General features: G+C 42.7%; 1 protein-coding gene across 3 annotated transcripts in view; it reads right to left on the bottom strand.

The window, feature by feature from the left end:
* The window catches only part of LOC115470009 (solute carrier family 2, facilitated glucose transporter member 5-like), a 186,797-nt gene extending 160,401 nt beyond the window's left edge, over nt 1-26,396 (bottom strand). For 2 of the 3 annotated variants that reach the window (XM_030202852.1, XM_030202850.1), the window contains exons 1-3: nt 20,994-21,074; nt 19,615-19,713; nt 15,653-15,813 (exon numbers count right to left, since the gene is read on the bottom strand). In XM_030202852.1, coding sequence (XP_030058712.1) covers nt 15,653-15,813; nt 19,615-19,713; nt 20,994-21,038 — 305 coding nt within the window. In that variant the 5' untranslated portion in view covers nt 21,039-21,074. Of the gene's footprint in view, nt 1-15,652; nt 15,814-19,614; nt 19,714-20,993; nt 21,075-26,321 lie in introns of those variants that run through there. The other variant, XM_030202851.1, reaches the window with a different exon arrangement.
* Nucleotides 26,397-26,597: the final 201 nt, after the last annotated feature.

Genomic DNA, 26,597 nt, shown 5'->3' with positions numbered 1-26,597 from the left:
TGTTGTCCAGCATTGCTTTCTCTCCCCTGCTTATCCTATTTCACCTGGGCATAACGTGGAGATCCTATGAAAAGCCAGATAAATGTTAAGATAAATGTGAGGGTGGGGGAGGGGGAGATGCTGGTCCTATGCGCTGGTGGAGGGGGTGAGAGGGGTCAGGAGCAGCAGCAGAATGAGAGGAGAAAATGGGTGTCTGTGTGTTAGGGGTAGCAGGTTTAGCAGCAGAAGTAGCGACTCTTGGGTGCCATGTACATGGGAAGGATGCAGCAGGAGAGAAGAAAGGTATGGAGTGGAGGGGGAACAATGTGCTGTGGAAAGAAGGGTGTGTATGCAACTTTTCATTATATTCAGCAGATATAAAATATTTCCATGCAGTGGGATTTTACTAGTAACACGCTATCCAGTCCAGAGGTGTGATTACAATTTTTAATACCCTGATTAACTTTAATTACAATTTTTCATCGTTGCCCACCCGTAATTGAATAGCATGTTGTGCAGGATAAGGATGTTTGGGTCAATGTTAAAAAAATTGAAATGCAGGTGCCCAAAATGCATGCCATGATTAGGGTTACCATTTGTGTCCTCTGAAAAAGAGGACACATGTCACGCCCCCTACCCCGCCCCACCATGCCTCATGCTCCACCCCTGCCACGTCCCCTTTGGGTCCTCGTTCCGCCCCTATTCCCTGCCCCCCGTCACATAGTCCCCTCCCCCCCCGTCACATACCCCCCCCCTCACTTACTATCTAGCCCTGGTGGTCTAGTAGCGTCTTCTCTTCGGGGCAGGAAAGAGCCCCCTCTTTCCTGCCCGGAGCGCTGCCTGCCCTTGCCTGCTGCATCCTCCTCGGTCTGGCTGGGGATTCAAAATGGCCACCGAGAGTTCAACTCTCGGTGGCCATTTTGAATCCCCAGCCAGACCGAGAAGGATGATAGACAGGGGAGGCAGCGCTCCGGGCAGGAAGGAGGGGGCTCTTTCCTGCCCCGAAGACGTCACTAGACCACCAGGGAACATGGTAAGGAAGGGGAGGGGACGAAAGACCAGACCCACGGCGCCGATCTTCCGCCCACACGCCCACCGCATGCACGCGCCTGCCCGCACCCATGCCCACGTTTGTCCAGAAATCCGGACAAACGTGGGCGCGGGCAAAATCCGCCAGACGCCCCGGACATGCCCTCAAAAAGAGGACATGTCCGGGGAAATCCGGACGAATGGTAATCCTAGCCATGATTAATAGTGTGATTAAGGGGTCCTTTTACTAAGGTGAGCTGAAAAATGGTCTGTGCTAGTGTAGGCGCATGTTTTGGACGCCTGCAAAAAAGGACTTTTTATTTAGCCGAAAATGGTCATGCAGCAAAATAAAATCTGGTGTGCCTCCATTTTGGGTCTGAGACCTTAGCAGTAAGGTCTCGCATGTTAACCAGGTGGTAATCATCAGCACATGTACACTGCCAATTACCGCCTGGTTAGCACCACACGCCAGAAAATAAAAAATACTTTCCGACGCGTGTATCAGACGCGAGTAAAAATTAGAATTACCGCCCAGGGCACACGGTAGCCAAGCGGTAGTTCTAATTTGACACGCGTTACTCGCATGTAGGCACCTACACGCTTTAGTAAAAGGGCCCTAAAATTTTTAGTCGCGCAATTAATTGTGACTAAAATGTTTCATCTTTTCCCACCCTTAGTATTCGGGTTATCTACTTGGGGCTGAGTCGAATCAAATACAAATATTCAGTACAACCCTAGTAACAACTGTATTTATCACTGAAGCCATGCAAGTGATGTCATAGGTAAGAAGTTGATGGTAATGCATTCAAATGTGCTGTGTTGGTGAATTCCTAGACAGTCATTAATGGAGAACTACTTTATCACTCTTACATTTTAATCTGTGAACCGAGCAGTAGCCCACTGCAGTGTATGATACCACTCTTTGCACCTTAATCCCTGAGAAGTATATCACAGATGAAGGGTGGGCATGACAGGTATATCCAAATACCTGAAAGATATACCCTCTAATTCTATATATGGCACTCAAAAATGTGTACGCAAATTTTGGAAGTGCCCAATTTGCATGTACAATTTAGTTCCATAGCATGCCAATTAGCGTCACTAAGTAGGCACTAACAATCCATTATTGGTGCTAATTGGCAATAATTTGAATTTACATGCACATCTTTATTGTCAGTATGCTATAAAGAGACGTGCATAAATTTTTACACACAAATCCAAAAAGGGGGTGTGGTCATGGGATGTGCATGGGCGGGTCAGGGGCGTTCCTAGAATTTGCGCACAATTTTATAGATTAAGGCATAGTTGGCATAAATCCTCATGCCCAAAACTGAGCATGGATCCCGGAGCTATGTGCTAATCTATAGACAGCGCCCAACTCGGAGTGCCGTTTATAGAGTAGCACTCTAATGGTATCAGTTTATTATTGAAATATGTAGCATGATATTTTGCTGGATCATATATAGCAATACAAAAATACAGCTTTAAAAATATATTTGAAGAAGCAACTGGCTTTCATTCCAAAGCCCTCTTCCCTCTCCCTTTGGGGGACATTTAAAAGACATTTAAAAGACAAAAGGTACTGCTGACCTCACCTCTCCCTTTTTCTCCCTCGTTAACAAAAGACTTCTCAAATAAGAGACTGCCTCAAGGCTAAATTGACTCTCTTCCTCTGATCAAAAGCCTGGCTGATCAACACAACAAATATCAAAGGTATCCAGTAGAGGCAAGGAGACAGGCAGGTGGGAAAGGTGTGAAATACAGCTACTAAAAACAAAGGACACCTGCTGGCCGCCCCAGACAAATCTTATCAGAATATTTATCACAGAAATTCAAGCAGGGAAAACCTTGCACTACAATAAACCATTTGTCAGCAAAATCCAGACAGCAAAGTCTTGTGATGTCATAAGACATGAGACCAAAATACCACAATGCTTTGCAACTACTCCGGGTCGTGTGCAAACCAGGAAACCAAGACAGAGATTCACATGGCATGTCTTCCTGCAGCTTGCAAGAGTATAAAAGATAGAAGCTGTTCCAGACAAGCAGATGCCTCCCTTCAACTGCAACACAGATTCTTCTCTACAGATTCTCTCTTCCTGGGACCTGTAGCCCACCTGCCTGCTATGAGGACCTCTTCTGCAAACATGTGCTTACCTCATGCTGTTCATACTATGTAACAAGGACTTGTAAGTAACATAACTTTTGATCTAGACCTGCTACTTTACTTTACTTAAGTACAGATTATCTGTAAAGATCTCTTTAAAAACCTATCTCTCGTGTGCAATTATATTTTAAAATAAACCTTTTCTGAAGCTAAAAATATAGTCTCTTTGTGTTCTGAGTATATGGTATCTGTTAAGGTTATACTGATAGCGCATGGACACTTTTAAACTTAGTGCCATGCTCTGAGTACATGCTTTCAAATCTTGCAGTACAGAATACTGCATTTCAACAGAGATATATACTTAATTTATTTAATTTATTGCAATTATCATCTTTGGTGATTGGTGGAGAAATTAATATCCTAAAACTTATAAATACAGCACCTGCTCTTAAATTATAAACAGTAGTGAGTGCTTTAGAGCAATATTCCCCAAGTAAATCATTTCTTGTAACAGCACTTAGTGCTCATTTCTTTCAGCGCTGATTTTTTGGCACCATATACAGAATCTAGCCCAAAATGAACAAAAGTCAAACATTCTCAGTGCAAAAGTACCTCTAGTACTAGAGTTTACATAAGAGTAGCCATACTGGGTCAGACCAGTGATCCATCTAGCCCATTATCTTGTTTTCCAAACAGTGGCCAAGCCAGGTCACAAGTACCTAGCAGAAACCCAAATTGTGGCAACACTCCATACTACAAAATCCCAGGGCAAGCAGTTGCTTCCCATGTCTGTCTCAATAGCAGACTATGGACATTTCGTCCAGGAATTTGTCCAAACCTTTTAAAAATCCAGATAATGCTAACCACCGTTACACATCCTCCGGCAAAGAGTGAAAAAATATTTCCTCCTACAGTATTTGTTTTAAAAGTATTTCCATGTAACTTCCTTGAGTGTCTTCTAGTCTTTGTACTTTTGGAACGAGTAAAACATCGATTTACTTCTACTCGTTCTACACCACTCAGGATTTTGTAGACCTCAATCATATCGCCCCTTTATGATGTGGGTTACCTCTGCCACCACTAGGCTGATTTCATTCTTTGCTTATTTGTTTGTTTCTGGTTGATTTCTGAGGGCCCTGTTTACCAAGCTGCGCTGTAGCTGCACAAGCATTTTTAGCACGTGCTAAAAATGAGCACATGCTAATTTAGCATCTAGCATTAGCGTGTGCTGATTTCTAGCATGCACTAAAAACGCTAGCGCACCTTAGTAAACAAGGCCCTTAATTTCTAGTTAAATGGATAAATAATTTGCTTTCAAATCCTGCCCCTCTGAACGGATAATTTAGGGGGTCTTTTACAAAGTGTTGGTAAGCCCAACGCGGGCTTAATGAATACTAAATCGAGACTAGTGCCGGCCTAACACGATTGCCTGCAGTAATTCTGCCCCAAGAGCACACCATTTCCAGGGGAAAAAGAAACTCCCCACAAATGGCTTGCGTGGCGGTAACCCAGTCGTAATTGGGCATCGCCATGCGCTGCCTGGTTATTGCTAGGTTACCGCGGGAACCCTTATCGCCACCTCAATAAAAAGGGACCTGGCACTCAGGAACCCCCCTCCCCCCCCGCCGCTAGCACAGAGCTGTTTTTCCCGCAGCTTGGTAAAAGGGCCCCTTAAAATGGTGTGGGATTTAAGGAATGCCAGAGAGTGGCCCAGAATTATCCAGATAATGGCAATATTTAGGCACGATCCAAATACAGACAAGATAATTCTGAACACAGCCATTTCACTTGTAACTTTATATGGATAACTTAGTCATATAAAGATAGGATACAAAAAGACAGACCAAAAAATAACCAGATGATAACCAAATCACAAAAACACCCAAAAAACGTGCCAATACTTATAAACAATTTTTATTAATTGTTCTCACAATTATGTTAATGTGAATCTAAAAATGGAGGAAAACACCTCAGTAGTTCCGGGGCAAATCAGTACCATGACTGCTTTTTTGCCACCTTCAAGAATCCCGGTTCCAATCAAATACTGAACTTTTCATAATCCAATAGCTCTACTTGTTTATTTACGTTTGTAACTTATTTTATATCTTCTCCATATGTTTTTATTTTTTTTCTCATTTTCATTTAAGAGCAGCAATTATATCCACTTGATAGTAATGACATCAGTATTGCAATTATACTATCTTGATATCTTCAAATAGAAATACCCAGTGTACCTGAATGAAACTCACCTTGAGCTACTACTGAAAAAGGTGTGAGCAAAATCCAAATCGAAAAATAAAAAATAATCTTTTCAAAATATGGTAACAGCCCATCAGTTCAAAAACAAAGCATTCATCTTTCTGAAATGCTACCCGTTCCACATCAGGTGTGGATGCTGTTCAAAAACACCATGCTGGAAGCCCAGGCCAAATATATTCCGCGTATTAAAAAAGGAGGACGGAAGACCAAACGACAGCCTGCGTGGTTAAAAAGTGAGGTGAAGGAAGCTATTAGAGCTAAAAGAAAATCCTTCAGAAAATGGAAGAAGGAACCGACTGAAAATAATAAGAAACAGCATAAGGAATGTCAAGTCAAATGCAAATGATAAGGAAGGCTAAGAGGGACTTTGAAAAAAAGATTGCGTTGGAGGCAAAAACATATAGTAAAAATTTTTTTTTAGGTATATTAAAAGCAGGAAGCCGGCAAAAGAATTGGTTGGACCGCTAGATGACCGAAGAGTAAAAGGGGCGATCAGGGAAGACAAAGCCGTAGCAGAAAGATTAATTTAATTCTTTGCTTCAGTCCTCACCGAGGAAGATTTGGGTGGGATACCGGTGCCAGAAATGGTTTTCGAAGCTGACAAGTCGGAGAAACTTAATGAATTCTCTGTAAACCTGGAGGATGTAATGGGGCAGTTCTACAAACTGAAGAGTAGCAAATCTCCTGGACCGGATGGTATTCATCCCAGAGTACTGATAGAACTGAAAAATGAGCTTGCGGAGCTATTGTTAGTAATATGTAATTTATCCTTAAAATCGAGCATGGTACCGGAAGATTGGACGGTGCCCAATGTAACGCCAATTTTTAAAAAAGGTTCCAGAGGAGATCCGGGAAATTATAGACTGGTGAGTCTGACATCGGTGCCGGGCAAAATGGTAGAGACTATTATTAAGAACAAAATTACAGAGCATATTCAAAAGCATGGCTTAATGAGACAAAGTCAACATGGATTTAGTGAAGGGAAATCTTGCCTCACCAATCTACTACATTTCTTTGAAGGGGTGAGCAAACATGTGGATAAAGGTGAGCCGGTTGATATTGTGTATCTGGATTTTCAGAAGGCGTTTGACAAAGTACCTCATGAAAGACTCCAGAGGAAATTGGAGAGTCATGGGATAGGAGGTAGTGTTCTATTGTGGATTAAAAACTGGTTAAAAGATAGAAAACAGAGAGTAGGGTTAACTGGTCAGCATTCTCAATGGAGAAGGGTAGTTAGTGGGGTTCCCCAGGGGTCTGTGCTGGGACCGCTGCTTTTTAACATATTTACAAATGACCTAGAGATGGGAGTAACTAGTGAGGTAATAAAATTTGCTGATGACACAAAGTTATTCAAAGTCGTTAAATCACGGGAGGATTGTGAAAAATTACAAGAGGACCTTACGAGACTGGGAGACTGGGCGTCTAAATGGCAGATGACGTTTAATGTGAGCAAGTGCAAAGTGATGCATGTGGGAAAGAGGAACCCGAATTATAGCTACGTAATGCAAGGTTCCACGTTAGGAGTCACAGTCCAAAAAAGGGATCTAGGTGTCGTCATTGATGATATGTTGAAACCTTTTGCTCAGTGTGCTGCTGCGGCTAAGAAAGCAAATAGAATGTTAGGTATTATTAGGAAAGGAGTGGAAAACAAAAATGAGGATGTTATAATGCCTTTGTATCGCTCCATGGTGCAACCACACCTTGAATATTGTGTTCAATTCTGGTCGCCGCATCTCAAAAAAGATATAGTGGAATTAGAAAAGGTACAGAGCAGGGCGACGAAAATGATAAAGGGGATGGGACGACTTCCCTATGAGAAAAGGCTAAAGCAGCTAGGGCTCTTCAGCTTGGAGAAAAGGCGGCTGAGGGGAGATATGTTAGAGGTCTATAAAATAATGAGTAGAGTTGAACCGGTAGATGTGAAGCGTCTGTTTACGCTTTCCAAAAATACTAGGACTAGGGGGCATGCAATGAAGCTACAATGTAGTAAATTTAAAATGAATCTGAGAAAAGTTTTCTTCACTCAATGTGTAATTAGGCTCTGGAATTCGTTGTCAGAGAATGTGGTAAGGGCGGTTAGCTTAGCGGAGTTTAAAAAAGGTTTGGACGGCTTCCTAAAGGAAAAGTCCATAGACCGTTATTAAATGGACTTGGGGAAAATCCACTATTTCTGGGATAAGCAGTATAAAATGTTTTGTACATTTTTGGGACCTTGCCGGGTATTTGTGACCTGGATTAGCCACTGTTGGAAACAGGATGCTGGGCTCGATGGACCTTTGGGCTTTCCCAGTATGGCAATACTTATGTACTTATGGAAGTAGTGCATACATACATATTCACTGTGGCTACCTGAAAAGCTGACTATCTTGGTGTGTCCCGAGGACTGGGTTGAGAACCCCTGCTCTACACATCACTACACATATAGATTATACATTTCTCTGTGACGCTCTAAAAGCAGGTATAATTTGGGCCGCACAGCAAAACATATATGATATGCTTACTATATGGAGCAGTCCTATACTTAAAGCAGAAGGATGAGAACCAGAGAAACTGGGTTCATCATCCTTCTGCCGTTCCTTGTTTTCTCAGGCAAGTCACTTAACCCTCCATTGCCTCAAATACAAATTTAGATTGTGAACCCTCTGGGGATAGGAAAATACTTCTCAATATAACTGACCTTGAGCTTCAACTGAAAAAAGGTATGAGCTAAATTCAAAATCCCTTCCCTATCTGTGTTCAACCTCGGCCCTTGCCAGGTCGGATTGTCAGGATGTCCCTAATGAATATGCATGAGATCTATTTGCATACAATGAAAGGCAGTTCATGCAAATAGATCACACGCATGTGAAATTCTAAAAACCTGACTGGATTGCAGCCCTCGAGGACTGAGGTTGGACAACCCTAGTGTAGAGGCTCATATCTGGTGCTATTAAATATAGATTATATGTAGAGACCACTGAACACAGCCATACGTTTTTTGCTACACTTCGTGACCCCTGACGCAGGCGCTGTGCGCCGAAACACGGACCATGTCGGGTCCATTCTAGGATTGTTTTATCTATACATTTGATTAAAAATTCTTATTCCTTTTTTTGAAGGCTCCTGGTACTTTCTGTTTTGCTGTTTGGACTTTTTGTTTGTGCTTTGCTCCCTCTCTTTGCTATACCTCTAATTATTTCCTCAACATCATGCCTATTATTAACCCCTCCATGATTCTTCAGTACAGAGAAAAAAGAAAAAAGGCATCATCTTATTTTCTTTTCTATGTTTTTGTTTTATTTCTACTTATTACCTTTAAAAGTGGACTTAACATGGCTACCACATCACTTGACACAAGATGGAAGATACCTCATACAGCCGCATGGAAAAGCAAATGAACAAACTTATAGAAAAAGAAACAGCAATGAACAGTCATCTTTATTTTCTGACCATCTGCACAGTGCCGTAGCGAGGGCGGCTGACACCCGGGACGGGTCACTGCTGCGCACCCCAGTGGCGTAGCTACGTGGGGCCTGAGGGGGCCTGGGCCCCCATAGATTTCAGTGGGGACCCCCCTCCTGGCGAACCCGCCGCCGCCGCCTACCTTCCGTGTTGCTGGCGGGGGACCCCAACTCCCGCCAGCCGACGTCCTCTCCCGTAGAACGCAGCGGCACTGGCAGAGAAAAGTCTTCTTCCTTGCATGCAGACGTCCTCAGAGAACAGTTCTGTTCTCTGAGTCTGACGTCCTGCACATACAACGTGCAGGACGTCAGCATGCAAGGAAGAAGACTTTCTCTGCCAGACAGTGCCGCTGCGTTCTATGGGAGAGGACGTCGGCTGGCGGGGAATGGGGTCCCTCGCCAGCAAAACGGAAGGTAGGCGGCGGCGGGGGAGGGTTCGTGGCAGGAGGGGGGGTCGGCAGAGACGGGGGGGCGACAATGGCGGCGGGAGGGGGGCGGCGGCAGGGGGGGGCTAAAATGTGCCCCCTCCCCTCGAGCTGTGGACCCCCCTCCCACGCAAGTCTGGCTGCGCCCCTGGCGCACCCCCCCTCCCCGGGTGCAGCACAGCGCCCCCCCCCTTCGGCGCGCACCCTCCCGGAGCACATTCTTACTTGAATTTGGAAGCAAGGGGTGGGCGAGAGGGCCGATCCGCCCCCGAGTGCACGTCACTGGGAGCTGCATCGGCTCCGCTGGTTCCCTGCTCTCTCTGCCCCGGAACAGGAAATAACCTGTTCCGGGGCAGAGGGAGCAGGGAACCAGCGGAGCCAAAATTCCCCCCAGCGGCGTGCACCCGGGGCGGACCGCCCCAACGCCCCCCTTCCTATGCCACTGCATCTGCAAGAAAAATGACATCATTCCCAAAGGTCTGAAGATCAAAAATCCTTTGGCTATTACTTACGATTCTGACTCTGCAGACAAACTGTGCAAACACACTAGTCAGAAACTATGAAATGAACTTATACATCAACTTTACATAAAGAAGAAAATGATAAAAACCCAAAGAAATGAAATCATAAGGAACATGGAGGAACTACATCCCTACCTTATGAGCCAACTAAAGGAGGACCTGCAAAAAATCCAAGTGAAAAATCAACGCATTGCTATCCGCAAAAAGGAAAAAAAGCTGACTCCTCTCCTGCAGAACCACAGAGAGAAAAACATCTCATCTCTGAGCACAGGCAGCTCTGCAACACCTGCAGCCCCAAATAACTTAGATATACTTTCCAATCCATCTGAGGTATGTGAGAATCAGAATCCAAACTAACTAAAAGATCAAGAAAGTCAGCAGATGCCCTGCAGGGAAACCCACACTGACCACACTATTTATTTTTGTAGCACCGGAGTATACCCGGCGGTAATTGGACAGTGCCATGTGCTGCACGGTTACTGACGGGTTAACACGGGAGCCGTTACCATCACCCTCAATGGGTGGCAGTAAGGACTCCCCCTCGAAATCACCGCACGGCAAGAGAAACAACCATTTCCTGTAGGAAAGCGAGACTTCCCTTTTACCAGCTGCGGTAAAAGGGGGCCTCGGCCTGCATGTAAAACCCACGCCAAAGCCAGCCCCCTTTTGCCTCAGCTTGGTAAAAGGGGCCCTTACAGAGGAAGTATCTGGACTTCTAGAAGTGATTCTTAAAACAGAAACAGCTTCATACAAAATACCACAGACTTTCTGAAACATCAAACAATTACCAGCGGGTGCCCTTCTGGTCACAATGGATTTAGAATCACTATACAGCAACATCCCCCATGCAGATGGCATAGCTGCATGTGATAAACTCCTAAAAACATCCACCCTGGACCACCGATACTCACCGGAAACTATTATAAAATTAATCAAATTTATTCTAGCTCACAATTATTTCCACTTTAACAATGATATCTATCTGCAAATCATGGGCACTGCAATGGGCACTAGGATGGCACCCCAACATGCTAACTTATTCATGGCAGAACTGGAAAAGACATTTTTGAATACATATCAGACTAAACCCTGTGAGAGGGTAGGTGATAGGTGAAAGGGGATCCAGGAAGGCACGCAGAAGGGGGGTGCAGGCAGCCGGGGAACCCCAACGGGGCAGACTTCATGTGCACAACACCCATATTCAGAAAGCTGCGCTACCGGAGTCAGAGAGGTTGGCCGGGTTAAGGAAGAAGAGGAGGAACTACCAGTCCCAGAATCCCTCTCTTCCCCACCCGGCTGTGCAAGAATTAGGGGAGGAGATAGAAGATTGGGAAATGGTCTCTGAGGGAGGTGATGAGGGCCAGCTGGAGAGGTTAGGGGCAGGGGAAGTTGAAGAGGAGGATAAAATGGAGGTTACTGAAGGACTAGAGGAGGAACAGATGGAGATTGGAGCTGTGGCTCAAACCCGAAAAGCTGTTGTAAGAGGGTGGCTAGCTGTGCCTTGGAGAGACTGGTGGAAGACTAGAGGAGAAAGACTGAGGCGCTGGGGGAGATCTCTACTAAAGAGGAAACAGGTGCAGTCCCTGGGAGAGAAAGAGGGCTGGGCACAATTGAAACCCCAGTCTGAACCAGGTGGGACCAAAGCTGTGTAGCTGTGCTGTAAGAAAGACTGTGTAAACTGTTTCATACTGGAAAGGTCTGGGCCTGCAACCTACCAAGCTATGGTGTTTTCTTTCGGATAATTTTTTTATTACATTTGTACCCCATGCTTTCCCACTCATGGCAGGCTCAATGCGGCTTACATGGGGCAATGGAGGGTTAAGTGACTTGCCCAGAGTCACAAGGAGCTGCCTGTGCCTGAAGTGGGAATCGAACTCAGTTCCTCAGGACCAAAGTCCACCACCCTATCCACTAGGCCACTCCTCCCGAAAAGAAGTAATTTTGGCTGAAGTGAAGTTATATGGACTGTTTAAACCCTGAATGAGACTTTGGCAGCAAACCTTAACAACCTGGGAGTAAGGTGTTTTCCCTTTGTGTCTATGCTGAATGAAAGCAAGAAAATAAAGGTTTTTTTCTATAAACGTTTTGCCTTGATTGAGCCTCTGTGGAAACAATAGAGAGAGGAGGAAGTCCTGCAAACTCTCAGGGGGTCTGGCGCTGAGTTCCCAGAACAGGCCAAGGTGGTGTGGAGCGAGGCAACAGTCGGGTGAAGAAGGAAGCTAAGCAGGGTCGAGCCCAGCTGGGTCCTGGAAGGGGGACCCAGCTACAACCCCTATAATACTACTGGTATATTGATGATATTTTCATGATTTGGACTGAGGGGGAAGAAACAGTTTCACAGTTCTTTCAATGCATACCATGCTACAATCAGATTCAAAATTGACTACTCCCCAGAAAAAGCCAATCTTTTTGGACACCACAGTTTACATCAGCAATGGCTGTGTACAAACATCTATACACAGGAAACCTACAGACAGATGCCGTTACCTCCACAACTCCAGCTTCCACCCTTCACATACAAAAAAAAAATCCATTATGCACAGCCAAGCCACAAGATACCATCATATCTGCTCTGACCCAAGAGACAGATAAACACCTCAAAGACCTGACTGAATCCTTCAAACAAAAAGGTAAAACCCTAAAATAATCTCTAAGAATGTTGCCTCTTCCCTTAAAATACCCAGGGAAAACCTATTGCAGTACAAGGAAAAGAAAGCCACAGAGAGAATCCCCCTTGTAGTGACATACAACCCAGAGCTAGAAAAATTGAGAGCAATCATAAAAGATGTACAGCCACTCTGAAAGAGATATTCCCATCACCGCCAGTGCTGGCCTTCTGACAGCCACCCAATTTAAAACACAAACTAGTGAAAAGCAAGCTTCCAATAGAAACACAAAAAGAAGAGAGTGACATACATCCTTGCACTATATCCAGCTCCAAAAGGCGCCAACACATTTCACAGGATCCCCCAGTCATTCACAAAGGAAAAATATTCAAAGAGAGTAATCCTTCACATGCTCGTCTTCAAATGTGGTATATATCATTCAATGCATAAATGAATAAAAAGCAGTGGTGTACCAAGGGGGGGGGCGGTGGGGGTGGTCCACCCTGGGTGCACGCTGCTGGGGGGGGGGGTGCCACACGCTGGTCAGCTTCGTTCATTTCCATGCTCCCTCTGCCCTGGAACCTGTTCTGGGGCAGAGGGAGCATGGAAACGAACGAAGCTGACCGGCGCGCGGCACCCCCCCCCCAGCGGCGTGCACCCAGGGGGGTTCTTTCGCTGGGTTGGGGGGCTCATGCTGCACTGGGGGGGGGGCGCTGCACCCGGGGGAGTGGGGCGCATCGGCGATCCGCCCCGGGTGTCAACCCCCCTAGGAACGCCACTGATAAAAAGCGATATATTAATGTACATTGCAAAACACTTGCAGGTATAATTGTTTTAGGACAGGTAGAAGAGATCAACTATAGTGCTGTGGAAGGCAACTTTGTATGTACATACATACATAATTCAGGGATTTCAAATGCCTAATGTGCGATGATGGTTCCATCTGTGACACTGCCACATATTCCCTTGGGGATATAATGGTTGGAATGGGTATGAACTGACCACATTATTATTTTAGAACTTATGTTAACTAATTGAAGACTGAGAATATTTTTCAACTTTAGTAACTGACTCAGTTGGTTTCAAGTAGAGATTCTTCAAGAGATTAATTAATTGATATATCATTCAATGTAAAAAGTGTGAAAAAGGGTGCTATATTGGAGAAACAAGCTAGATGCTAAAGATCAGATTTAATCTACATAGACATCATATGAAAAATGCCAATGTCAACAAGGATGTCACCTCTGTGGGACAGCACTTTGCAAAACCAGAACATTGCATCAATGATTTTATGGTGAGAATACTAAAAGGAAACTTTAAGACAATTCAGGAATGTAAGACATTTGAATTCAAAATGATTAAATATTTTGACACCTACCAGACAGGACTTAACAATGATCTGGGTTTTCTAGCCCATTATAAACTACAAAATTCTACTGCTTTGTCACTCTTTTATCTACTATCCATCTCTCCCAGTCTCTCATCTACCCAGCTCCCCCTGTTTCTCACCTAACCCAATCTACTACTACTACTATTTAGCATTTCTATAGCGCTACAAGGCGTATGCAGCGCTGCACAAACATAGAAGAAAGACAGTCCCTGCTCAAAGAGCTTACAATCTAATAGACAAAAAATAAATAAAGTAAGCAAATCAAATCAATTAATGTGAACGGGAAGGAAGGGAATCTACTCTCTTCCTGTGAGACTGACATTGGAATGCTTTTTTGTTTCACTTATATATACTGATATTTATCAACATTTGCTTATCTGATCTCAAGAAAAAGGGTTACCTTCAAAAGCTAATCAAAAAATGTGCCAACCAGGATGTTACCTCTGTGGGACAGCACTTTACAAAACCAGAACACTGTACTAATGATTTTATGGTGAGAATACTTAAGGGAAACTTTAAAACAATACAGCAAGGCAAGACCTTTGAAGTCAAAATGTTTAAATATTTTGGCACCCACCGGACAGGACTTAACAAAGATCTGGGTTTTCTAGCCCATTATAAACCATGAAATTTCACTGCTTTGTCACCCTCTGATCACCATACATATCTCCCTGTCCCTCATCCTCTCAGCCCTCTCTGTTTCTCACCTAGCCCACCCCCCCCTCATCCTTTCAGACTGTCACTGAAATACTACTACTATTACTACTACTTAACATTTCTAAAGCACTACTAGGGTTACGCAGCGCTGTACAATTTAACATAGAGGGACAGTCCCTGCTCAAGGAGCTTACAATCTAAAAGACAAGTGAACAGTCAGTCTGAAAGGGGCTTTGATGTTTCACTAATATATGCTGTTACTTATCAAAATTTGCTTATTTCTGATCTGACGAAGAAGGGCAACCTTCGAAAGCTAATCAAAAAATGTATTAAGTTAGTCCAATAAAAAAGGTATCATCTTATTTTCTTTTCTATGTTTTATTTTATTCTATTTCTATTGACTGCTTTTAGAAGTGGACTAACACGGATACCACATCTCTCTACTTAGCACAGAGAAAGAGAAACTGTCCAGGGTGAAGCAAAAAAAAAAAAGTAACCCCCTAGAGGTTTTTGCTGTTTTCTCAGCAACCGCTTGGATTTTCAACGTGAAATTTTACAGTTTATTTGTGTTACTATCTACGTTTAAGTGCCAAGTAGAATGAGATCTTTTTTAAACATGGAAAAATTACTGACTTTTTAGCATGACCATCCAGTGATTTTTACGCATTCAACCATTATTTGAAACCCAGGGTACCAGCTTACTGTTAATGACATCACAGTGATGTAGACTTTTGTCTGGGCAGCAATGTTGGAGGCCTATCACAAGCTCCACCCAAAGCCGCAAACCGAACTCAAGGAAGTGCTGCAGATGATCTTGGACAGCCTGCCACAGGGACCAATTGATAAAGCTGTTAAGAGCTTCCCAAAATGACTGAAGGCCTATCTTAAAGTTGGGGAGTGGACACTTTAAGCATTCAAATTCTGACACGTTGTTAATGATATCATTTGAATAATGTTATTTTAGTGTGTTTTACCTTGAATATTTTTTCCCTTTTTTAATTAGATTGAACATTTTTAATACGCAAAAAGCACTAGGTAGTAATGCTAAAATGTCAATAACATCAACAAAGCTTAAGATAATTAAATGCTCTTTAATATGTATTTTGACTAAATAAGTATGTAAAATTTCTTGTTGAAATTCAAAGTGGTTGTTGAGAAAATTGCAAAAAAACTCTAGGGAGTTACTTTTTTTTTGTCGCACCCTATAGTTCTGAAACCATAAAATAGCTTTTCACTTACCTTCCATATCCAGAGACAAGCTTTCCCACTATCAAAGATCCTAGCAGTCCGCCGCAGGCAAATATAGAAACAGTCAGTGAGTATATCAGGATGAGCGGACTTAGAGTCAGTGGCTGGCCATAACGATAGAACCAGGTGGCATTGTAGAATGCTTTTATATGCTGAAAATAAATGCAGACACGTAACAGGTGCAGGTTGGGTTACAGGGTGAACAAACCCCAAAACTACCTACATTCAAACTATGGAAAATCTGTTCCGTTTTTACAAATACTCAGAAATGATCATACAATTCCCAATACCAAAAGAACATTGCATTAACTGAGTCACTTTTGATTGCCAAAATCATCTAGTTCCTTTTATTTCAAGCTTCCTATGTCTTTAAAAGCATATTATTGAAATCAACAGATGAGTTAATGAAGATGGTGGCTGTCTAGAAATAGCCCTCGTTCAAATTAAATTTGGCAAAGTTACAACAAAAGTAATTCAATTTATAATATATAAAGCTGAAATCCTAATGTGAGTTTATTATCTTACACGCCGTGATGTATGTATATTTATACAAAACAACACTATGTCTTTAGAATGGAGGAAAAGACCTCATACGCCTGGGCACAGCAGCAAATATCTCATTTCAATGCTGGCGTTAGACAGACTCCGGTAATATCACTGGTCTAAAAACCTCCGTGGATATTGAGCTAAGTGCCTTCAGTACTTTGTTGTTAATCACAGAATATTAGAATTAAGAACATAAGAGAAAGTAAAAGGATATACATATATTAAAAATCACAAATAATTTAATCACAGATTGAAAATCCATGGAGGTTTTTAGACCAATCCGGAGTTTGCTTCCTACACGCCCCCGTGAACTTTGGTCATCCCCGCGACAGAAAGCAGTTGAAGACGCCCACAATCGGCTTTCGATTATGCTAATATGGGCGACCCTGTGAGAAGGACACCCATCTTCCGATTTGTGTCGAAAGATGGGCGCCCTTCTCTTTCGAAAATAAGCCTGATAGTGTTGTTCTGTATAAATAAACATACGTCACAGCGTATAAGATAATACGCTCACATTAGGATTTCAGCTTTATATATTATGTCTAGAAATAGCTACAGATTTCAAAAGAATGCACATAGGAAAGAATTTAAAACCAGACTTATTCACCCTTTCCATCACATGCTGCCTCCTCCCCTCCACCCTCTACCACAGTTGATTTTTCAGTAATAGAGACCTTACCATAAGCCAGCCAACTTGATGTAGGCAGTATAAAAGTTTTGAAAATAAATTTTTTTTGTACAATGCTCTCATCCATATTTTCTAGCTTAAGAATTCATTTTGGGGTCAATGCAGCTTGAATTAGAATATTAAAGCATTATTTCAGGGCTTGCTGCTAAGTTAACTACACAGGAGGCACTCAAAGAAGCAGAGTCTATTCTGAGATTTAGTTCTGTGAAATCTCTCTCTTCATGGTCTAGGTCATTTGATGTACTCATGCCACAAATATAAACAATTACTTTTTGTTGTCTCTTTATAAAGTGGATATAAATATGCATGCCCTGAAATACACAAAATTCCTCAGCTGTAAATGGCTGAATATCTGTAGATATTTGGCATTTTTTATACCCTGTCGCCTCCCCCCCAAAAAAAGAAATTTAGGTCAGTTCAGGCTCTATTCTGTGAAAACTTTTTCCTCTTAAGAGTTTGTAAATTTCATCAGATATCATATATAGGGGTCCTTTTACTAAGGTACGCTTAAAAATGGCTTGCGATAGTATAGGTGTGGGTTTTGGGCGTGTGCCGATCCATTTTTCAGCGCACCTGTAAAAAAGGCCTTTTTTAAATTTTTGCTGAAAATGGATGTGCGGCAAAATCAAAATTGCCGCACATCCATTTTGGGTCTGCGACCTTACCACCAGTCATTGATCTAGTGGTAAAAACTCACGCAGTAACCAGGTGGTAATGATCTACGAGCATCAAATGCCACGTTGCGCGCATCAAATATGCACGTCCAAAAATAAAAATTATTTTTTGGGACACGCGCCAAAAATGAAATTACCGCAAGAGCCACGCAGTAGCTGGGCGGTAACTCCATTTTAGACACTTAGCTTAGTAAAAGGGCCTCATAGCTAATTTTATATAATTGCTAATTTAGGGGTCTATTTTAGAAACTGTGTCAACACACTCCTGCACATCGAATAGTATCCCTATTTTGTATAACATCTTCTTGCTTTAAAGTCGATACCAAAAAATTGGCCTTACCATGGAAAAAAACCCATTAAGTCACCTTACATGCAAATTCATGCAAAACATCTTATTAATATTAAAATGGCTTAAGAAACATCACATCAACATAAACAATTTGCATTAATTCAATGGTTAATCAAAAAACTAACTGCATCTGGAAGGCTAACAAGACTGCTGATGTCCTGGCTTGGATCCCCCAACCCTTCCACCCTATCCAAGTGGCAACAAAGGGTTGTGTACAGGTCAATGACCCTTCTCCCCTTCTAGATGATTAAAGAGCCTACTGTGTGTCACGTTTTCCAAAACGCAGGAACTAGGATTGTGAGCCCTTGGGCCACTGCCGAGGAGCGACAGTGGCAGGCAAAACCACCCTACACAGGGATAAGGCAGAACTCTGACAGGGCCAGCTAGACTTCACCTGCACTTGACCACCGTTCCTCAGGAGTTGAGCCCCTGGGTGCAGGTGGCTGGCAGGACTTGCCGGGCAGGGCCGGAACTGGATACCAGCAGGATACACTCAGAGACTAGAGCACACAGGGAGGCTAGGCAGAATACTAGACTAGGACTCTCCGACAGACAAGGGACAGAACTGAAAGCTGCAAGCAGCCACTGAAACAGGGAACAAACACTGGTAGACAAGAGACAGAACTGAAAGCTGCAAGCAGCCACTGAAACAGGGAACAAACACTGGTAGACAAGAGACAGAACTGAAAGCTGCAAGCAGCCACTGAAACAAGGAACAAACACTGATAGATAAGAGACAGAACTGAAAGCTGCCAGGCAGCCACTGAACAAGAAACACAGACAACCTAGAACTAGACAAAGACATACAAACAAGAAACAATACTGGGAAACAAGCAATACAGTACAAGAAGCTAAACAAAGACTAAACTAGAATCAGGCAAGAATACAGACTATAAACTGGACTAGGCAGAAGTGCAGCAAGCACCAACAAACCAGGGCCTTAGGCGATGCAAAGGCAAAGCAGAGAGTTTCCAAATGGCTAATAAGCTCAGCAGCAGCAATCACCAGGCAGTTATGGGTGCTGTGCAGGCTCAAACAAGACAAGCAAGTCTGGCAGGCTGGAAGATCCGGACTGGACTGGGCTGAAGTCTGGAACAGGAAACAGCACATAGACAATCCAGAGAGGCTTAACACACACAGGTGCAGTATAGTGGAGTAATCAGAGCCATGCTGGAAGCAGCCAGCACACAGAGATAGAACTAACTCAGAAAGACCAGACAGAAGCCAGCATAGAAGCTGACCGCCAGAAATAAGGTAAGCCTAAGGGGGGTCACAACCACAGATGTGACACTGTGGCCTAATGACTACCTCCCCCCCCCCCATACTCACTTTCTCCTCTCTTGTACAGGTTCATCCCAAGTTCAGAGAAAACATTGCCCTAAGGTCCCAAATTCCTGTGGATAACATGAGGGGTTCCAACCCCATGGTCCTGCTTCCAATCTACCTCCGGTCTTCATCAGCCTACCCCATCTAATGTTGGAAAAAAATCTCTTTGATCAAGAGAGATCCCTACTGTCTGCTGCCTTGTTCACACCGATGCTCTAAATGGTGCTGACTGATCTGATGATTTCTTTTGCCCCATGTATGGGGGAGAGGGACGTGAAGCAAGGAGATGGAAAAGGGAACCTTGGAGCATATGCATATTTTCAAAATTATTTTATTTATGTATTTTTTTAAAGACAAGCTATAGGTTTACCTCAGCTGGTGAATTAACCACTGCCAGGTTGTAACCATAGAGCATAGAAGATCCAAAGGAGGAAAGAAATCCAGCAGCCAAAAGGGGAAATGTGAGATGCTGTGAAAGACAAGAAAAAATAGAAGATAGCAAATCAAAGCAATTCCAATTGCAGCACTTCCCCCATTCACCTTCCCTTAATGAATCTGAAATGCGTTTTTGGCTCTCTTTGCCAATGCCTGCAGATGGCTTCTGAGAAAAAAAAGAATCAACCAGTCTATACCCAACCAGTTAGACATGTGTGGCACTTGCAAAGAGCAAGGATTCAGAGGCTGGAGCAATACAATTGTTGGGATAAAATGTTAACAATAGTTGTATTCACTGTAGTTACGGTACTTTTACTTTTTACTCACAAAGTATTATATTAGGCAGTAACTTTTTTACTTTTACTTAAGTAAAATTTTTTAATGTGTTCTTCATTGTACTTTTACTTCACTTTTAAAATATACATTTATTTTTACTTTTACTTAAGTATTTTGAACAACACTGGCTGTGGGGACTCTTCTCACCCTGCATAGTCTCTTGGGGAAGAAGCAAGGCGAGTCTAGGCATCCCATACCTCTCTTCTATGCAGTACGTTTTTACTAGCAAAAAAGGTGCCGGTACTCGAATGCTAGGCCACCCTTCAGGGGTGGGGTGATCACTGAGAAACCCACCCCACAACAGCCAGGCCCCCTGCAACCAGTCACAGAATCTATGACAAGGCAGAATTGGTGTGTAGAGCCTGAGCTCTTCCATTGAAACTTGGGGTCCATGGGTCAATTGTAGCAGACAATGGAAAAGGTGCCGGTACTCAGTACCCCCTCAAAAAAAGCCCTGCTTCTATGGGACCCAACATGCATGGCAGAGTGAAGGAAATAATTAAAGAAAAAAAAAAACATCTTTAACTGCACCAGGCTATAGCAGTTAAGGTATTTAATTTAAATTGTGTAATCATCAACTTGCACAAATGTAACATCTCACTGAATACCCATCCTGCCCTGTGTAGCCTTGCGTTTAAGAAGTGTGAGCAGGAGGAATGGATATCCAAGTATATATAAGTTGGCATTCTACATGGCATTCAATGTTCCGATAATAGAGTAAAGCTCCAGTTTTTAAGTGACAAGGTGTAAGTCTGGATTCTTGTGTGGATAGAAAGTCTGATGCCTGGCTTGCCCAGCCCTCTAGCCTTAAGGTTGGCCCCAGCCCTAGTACCACCAAATAAATAACTTATGTGCCCCTTCTCCCACCTACCGGGCTGTGTCTAGACGTTTGCCTAGGCACCTCTACAAAAGGGGCTTACACGTATATAGTGACTCTATTGCCTAAATCATACAAAAGGGATAGAGTAAATAACTTACCCCAGCCAGCTTCCTGTTAGAAAGAAGTGTCTCTTTCTCATCCATTTATAAAGCATGTAACTGGGCATCTGAACATAAAGAGAGAAGCAGAAAAAACAGCAACAGCACAGTATGTAAGCAAATAAGCAAATTGTTTTCTCTTCCACCCCTTGCCTCTAGCAAAGTCTTATGCATATATAATTAGGACAATTGACTGGTAAGCGTGAGGGCAGGTCTTAAAACTTTCTAATTGACAAGTGGTCTACAAATCAATCAGAAGATCCATCCAATGATAAACGGGAGGTGGGCTCTAATGTGAAATATAGAGCGATAGCTGATCTTCAGTAGACTTTCAGCAAAGAAGAGAATCATATGACATACTACTAAAAGATTAAGCAAGCAAAAAAAAACAGTGTATGGTTTATGCTTTATGGTTAATTTTCTTTAATACAGTGACCTTTTTGTTAACATGACAAGCACGTGGTTTACAATTTCAAAATATGTTAGTGAGAAATAGATGCCTGAAATGAATTTCAGGCGAGAATAAGGAGAGACAGAAAAGGGAGGGCACATTTTCAGATAATATCCATGTCTACACTGCAACTTGTAGCAGAAAATGTTGCTTTGCCTTTCTCCCATCTTTTCTAAAACCTAGTCGACTCCTCCCTCTCCTTCTCTGCGCATATCCAACAGACTGCCAAGACCTGTCGCTTCTTCCTCTTCAACATCAGCAAAGTTCGCCCTTTCCTCTCTGAGCACACCACCAGAACTCTCATCCACGCTCTCATTACCTCTCGCCTTGATTACTGCAACTTACTCCTCACCGGCCTCCCACTCAGCCATCTATCCCCCCTTCAATCAGTTCAGAACGCTGCGGCACGTCTTATATTCCGCCAAAACCGATATACTCATAACACCCCTCTCCTCAAATCACTTCATTGGCTTCCGATCAGATATCGCATACAATTCAAGCTCCTCCTCCTTACCTACAAGTGCACTCAGTCTGCGGCTCCTCACTACCTCTCCACCCTCATCTCCCTCTATGTTCCCGCCCGTAACCTCCGCTCAGAGGACAAAGCCCTTCTCTCAGTACCCTTCTCCACCACTGCCAACTCCAGGCTCCGCTCATTCTGCCTTGCTTCACCCTATGCCTGGAACAATCTTCCTTCACCCATACGCCATGCCCCCTCCCTACCCATCTTCAAATCTCTGCTTAAAACTCACCTCTTCAATGCTGCCTTCGGCGCCTAACCGCTCGAGATAGATAGAATGCCCCAATCTATCCACCCTATCAGATTAACTGTTCACTCGTCCTCTAGATTGTTCACTTGTCTTTAGATTGTTCTCTTGTCTTTTAGATTGTAAGCTCTTTGAGCAGGGGCCGTCCTTCTATGTTTAAATTGTACAGCGCTGCGTAACCCTAGTAGCGCTTTAGAAATGCTAGTTAGTAGTAGTAGTAGTAGTAGTAGTGTAGCCAGGTTAAAATCTGAAGGTATAATTTATTGTTGGAGAGTAACCCACCCTATGCCACCTCCCTCTCCCCCATGCATCTTCCAACTGGCTATGCGGTCATCAGGATCTGTTATATCTTTTCCTACATAGGGTTGCATTCTTGTGGCCCTGGCCGTACCCTTATCAAACTGTTTCCTTTTCTTGAGATCAGTGGTCACAATATATCATGCCTCATTTCTACTTGTTTACTGTGCCCTTGGATTCATGTACCACGCATGCATGACTACATATTTTTGCCTAATTCTTCAGTTGTCTCCACTGTCCTGCAGATTTTAGTGTCATTTGCAAAAACTTAAACCTATTCTACCAACCTCGCTGCTATACTGTTGATGCGCCAGCTCAGTAAATCAGCCAGAGAGAGAAGAGGGCGCACAAGAGTGCCTGGACCTCTCACCAATATTAGGACAGGGTCAGGGTCCAAGGTGATCTATGTAACTGATGTGGTGGGGAGGAGAGCCTGGAGTTAACCTGTGAAGCAGCTGCCATAAGAGACTGCTTGGAAAGAACAGAAAGGGAGAGGAAGGAAAGGAGAGAGCAAGAGTGTCTGGAAGACGGGAAGACAGCACTTGGGATGTGGGAGGGATAGGGATAAGAGACAGACAAAGGAGACATGCCTGGAGGGAAGGGAATGGGAAGCCAGATAGTGCTTGGAGGGATGGCTGGGAGAATACTTATTAGAGGGAGACAGCGCTCAAGGCCTGGAGTAAATAAAGAGAGAAGGCAGATGTAGATTGAAACTCAATTAACTTACATCTCATTTGTACCGTGGGCTACTGTGCAATACTATTATTAAAAAAAGTGGATAACTAAGTTCTCTATATACTAAGGAACAGAGCATCTAAAAAATCTCTAAAACTTGTCTTCCAGATACAATGAGCGAACTCTCTTCTCTCTTACCACAAACTAATTGCTTTGACTCCATATTAAAAAATCGAGACTAAATTACACAGGATTCAACCAACTTACGGCAACCTTCTATTCCTGTGATACAAGGATTAACTTGGGTGAAAGCGGCGGCAAAATCCGAATGAAAAGAAGAATTAATCTAAAAACGTAAACATTGTGAAGAAACTATATTAAGGTATTCTCATCATTATCTAACAAGTTGGCATCTCTAACTACTCATCATTCAAAGAACTGAAACAAAATATCAGAACTCACTGATGTCCACTGAAGATTTTTGTTTCTGTATATTATTTGACAAATTTGGCGAGGTGGACCTATTGATGATACTTTCCTTTTGCAGAAAGAACAACAATTCATTTTTGAATTAGAAACTTTGTATCACAAAGGTTTAAATATGGAACCAGATTTATCAGTATTTCTTTGATGTAATACAACACAGATAGGACACTACCTTATTTTTAAATGATTTTGATTGCTTGTTTTTACTGTGTGTGTCCAGAAGTATACATAAAAAGCAGTGTGTGTCCATAAATACTCATAAAATGTCAAAAAACTAAATAGTAAAAAATAAAAACTAATAAAGTCTCTATTTGTGATCTTATTTATGAATCACTAGACACCTTAATGTGACAAACGATCTTGTGCTTCAAATAACACAAAAAAATTAAAATCCAAAAATTAAAATAAAATATAAAAGTATAAAAAGGCAATATTATGCCAGAAATAAAACATATGGTAAGAATTGTACAGTAAAAACAAGCATTCAAAATCATTTAAAAATAAGGTAGTGTCCTATCTGTGCTGTATTACATCAAAGAAATACTGATAAATCTGGTTCCATATTTAAACCTTTGTGATACAAAGTTTCTAATTCAAAAATGAATTGTTGTTCTTTCTGCAAAAGGAAAGTATCAATAGGTCCACCTCTCCAAATTTGTCAAATAATATACAGAAACAAAAATCTTCAAATTTTTGCCCCAGAGCAACTGAATGTTCGACTAATGGTTTTAAACATAAAGGAATCCTGTGCAGAAGGAAGGGATCCTCGGGAGCTTAGTCTAGAATGGGTGGCAGAGCTGGTGGTTGGGAGTCGGGGCTAGTGCTGGGCAGACTTATACAGTCTGTGCCGGGGCTGGTGGTTGGGTGGCGGGGATAGTGCTGGGCAGACTTATACGGTCTGTGCCAGAGCCGGTGGTGGGAGGCAGGGATAGTGCTGGGCAGACTTATACGGTCTGTGCCAGAGCTGGTGGTTGGGAGGCGGGGATAGTGCTGGGCAGACTTATACGGTCTGTGCCAGAGCCGGTGGTGGGAGGCAGGGATAGTGCTGGGCAGACTTATACGGTCTGTGCCAGAGCTGGTGGTTGGGAGGTGGGGTTGGTGGTTGGGAAGCGGGGATAGGGCTGGCCAGACTTATACAGTCTGTGCACTGAAGAGGACAGTACAAATAAAAAAGTAGCACATATGAATTTATCTTCTTGGGCAGACTGGATGGACCGTGCAGGTCTTTTTCTGCCGTCATCTACTATGTTACTATGTCTAGTGTGTTTCTTTTCAAAGCACTCTTGTATTAAATTATTCTAGCGTTAAACTTCCTCTTAGTTTTACCTACATATGCTAAACCGCACGGACATAAAGCTACATAGATGCCATTTTTAGTTTTACAATTCGAAAATTGTTTTAGATATACTTTTTTATTTGAAGACGGAATGTGGAAGATCTTGGTTTTCATATTTACAATACAAATGGAACAAGATCTGCATGGAAAATATCCTATAGATAAATTCCTTAATGGTATATGGTATGATTGGATAATGCAGATGGTACAAGCAGACCTCTGAGATTTCTTTCACGCTTGTATGCTACAAGTAATTCTTTGTTATTGAATGAGGCTACTCTTTGCAGCAAATGCCAATGTTTCCTTAGGATTTTCACGATGGAGTTGGACATATGGTTAAAAGGTAAAGTATAAATAATCTTATCCTTAGTTTTCTTTTGAGCCGGTTGTAACAATGTATCTCTATAACAACCAGATGCTCTCTGAAACCCCTTATTGATACATTTAAGAGGGTAGCCTTTCTCTTGAAAATGTTTCATCATGTCAATAGACCTAAGATGGTATGTACGAGGAACAGAACACAAAGTAACATAATATCGGGGGTTCGGCTCCTAATCAAGCTAAAGCGAAACAGGAGCGCGCAGTAGAGCGAACCTACTAGAAAACGCCCAGAAAAGATAAGTGCTAATTCCTGCATATAAAGTATAATAAAAAAAAGTGTATGTGAATTAGCATCAAAGGGAGGGTTTTGAACTTATGAGGATGCCCGCCTGTAACCACACTGGTAATCTTGAAAACCAGCGGCACAGCGGCTCGAGCGGTGCTTTTCAATATGGAGTGAATTAGCACCGGGTATCTGAAGTCACTTACCTCTCAACGAAAAACCTGTGTGTAACATTTTGGTTTGCGATTGGTTTAATATAATATATCTGTGCAAAGCTTGCTAGCATGCATTAACGCTTGTAACATTCTCCAGCATTTGCATAGTCACTGTTTGCTTCGTTCATTTTACCCTGCTCATACCGGGTTGCTCGATTGAAGCATTAACACAAGAATTAGTATCACACTATGTTTCACAGTTCTGGGGAGGGAGAATGAGCTCTAAGATGAACATTCTCCATTCAAAAGAGTCACATGAAGTTTCAGTGGTTCACATCAGGGCCAATTTTACGTTCAAGCAAACTATGGATTGGAATTTGAGACCCCTTCTTCATACAATACATTTATGAACGTTAATGTAATACTACTTTGTATGTCTCATTCCGGAAATGGCGATCGCCATTACGGCATAATGTAAACCACAATGAGCCTGCAAAAAGGTGGGAAAATGTGGGATACAAATGTAACAAATTAATAAATAAATAAATAATACTCACAGATAAGCTACCAGGAGCTCAGGATGCAACAACTTACTGAGCTCACAATGCTTTTCGTTCAGATAGTATAAAAAGATCAGGAAGTGTAGAATTCCATGTGGCTAACTGAGTTCTTCTATTATTAGCTGGCTCAGATGATGCAGCGGGGCTTCAGTTGGTATAACTCGGTCAACACTTTCCCTAGGAAGAGGATGGATACAAAATCTATTGTATTATCTTCCAGGTTGGCAAAGTGCTCTGGTGTTCCCACTTGGCTGCTAGAGATATGCATGAAAA

This window comes from Microcaecilia unicolor, chromosome 5 (genome assembly GCF_901765095.1).
Source record: "Microcaecilia unicolor chromosome 5, aMicUni1.1, whole genome shotgun sequence".
Taxonomy (NCBI): Eukaryota; Metazoa; Chordata; class Amphibia; order Gymnophiona; family Siphonopidae; genus Microcaecilia; species Microcaecilia unicolor.
This window is presented reverse-complemented; position numbering and strand designations above follow the sequence as displayed.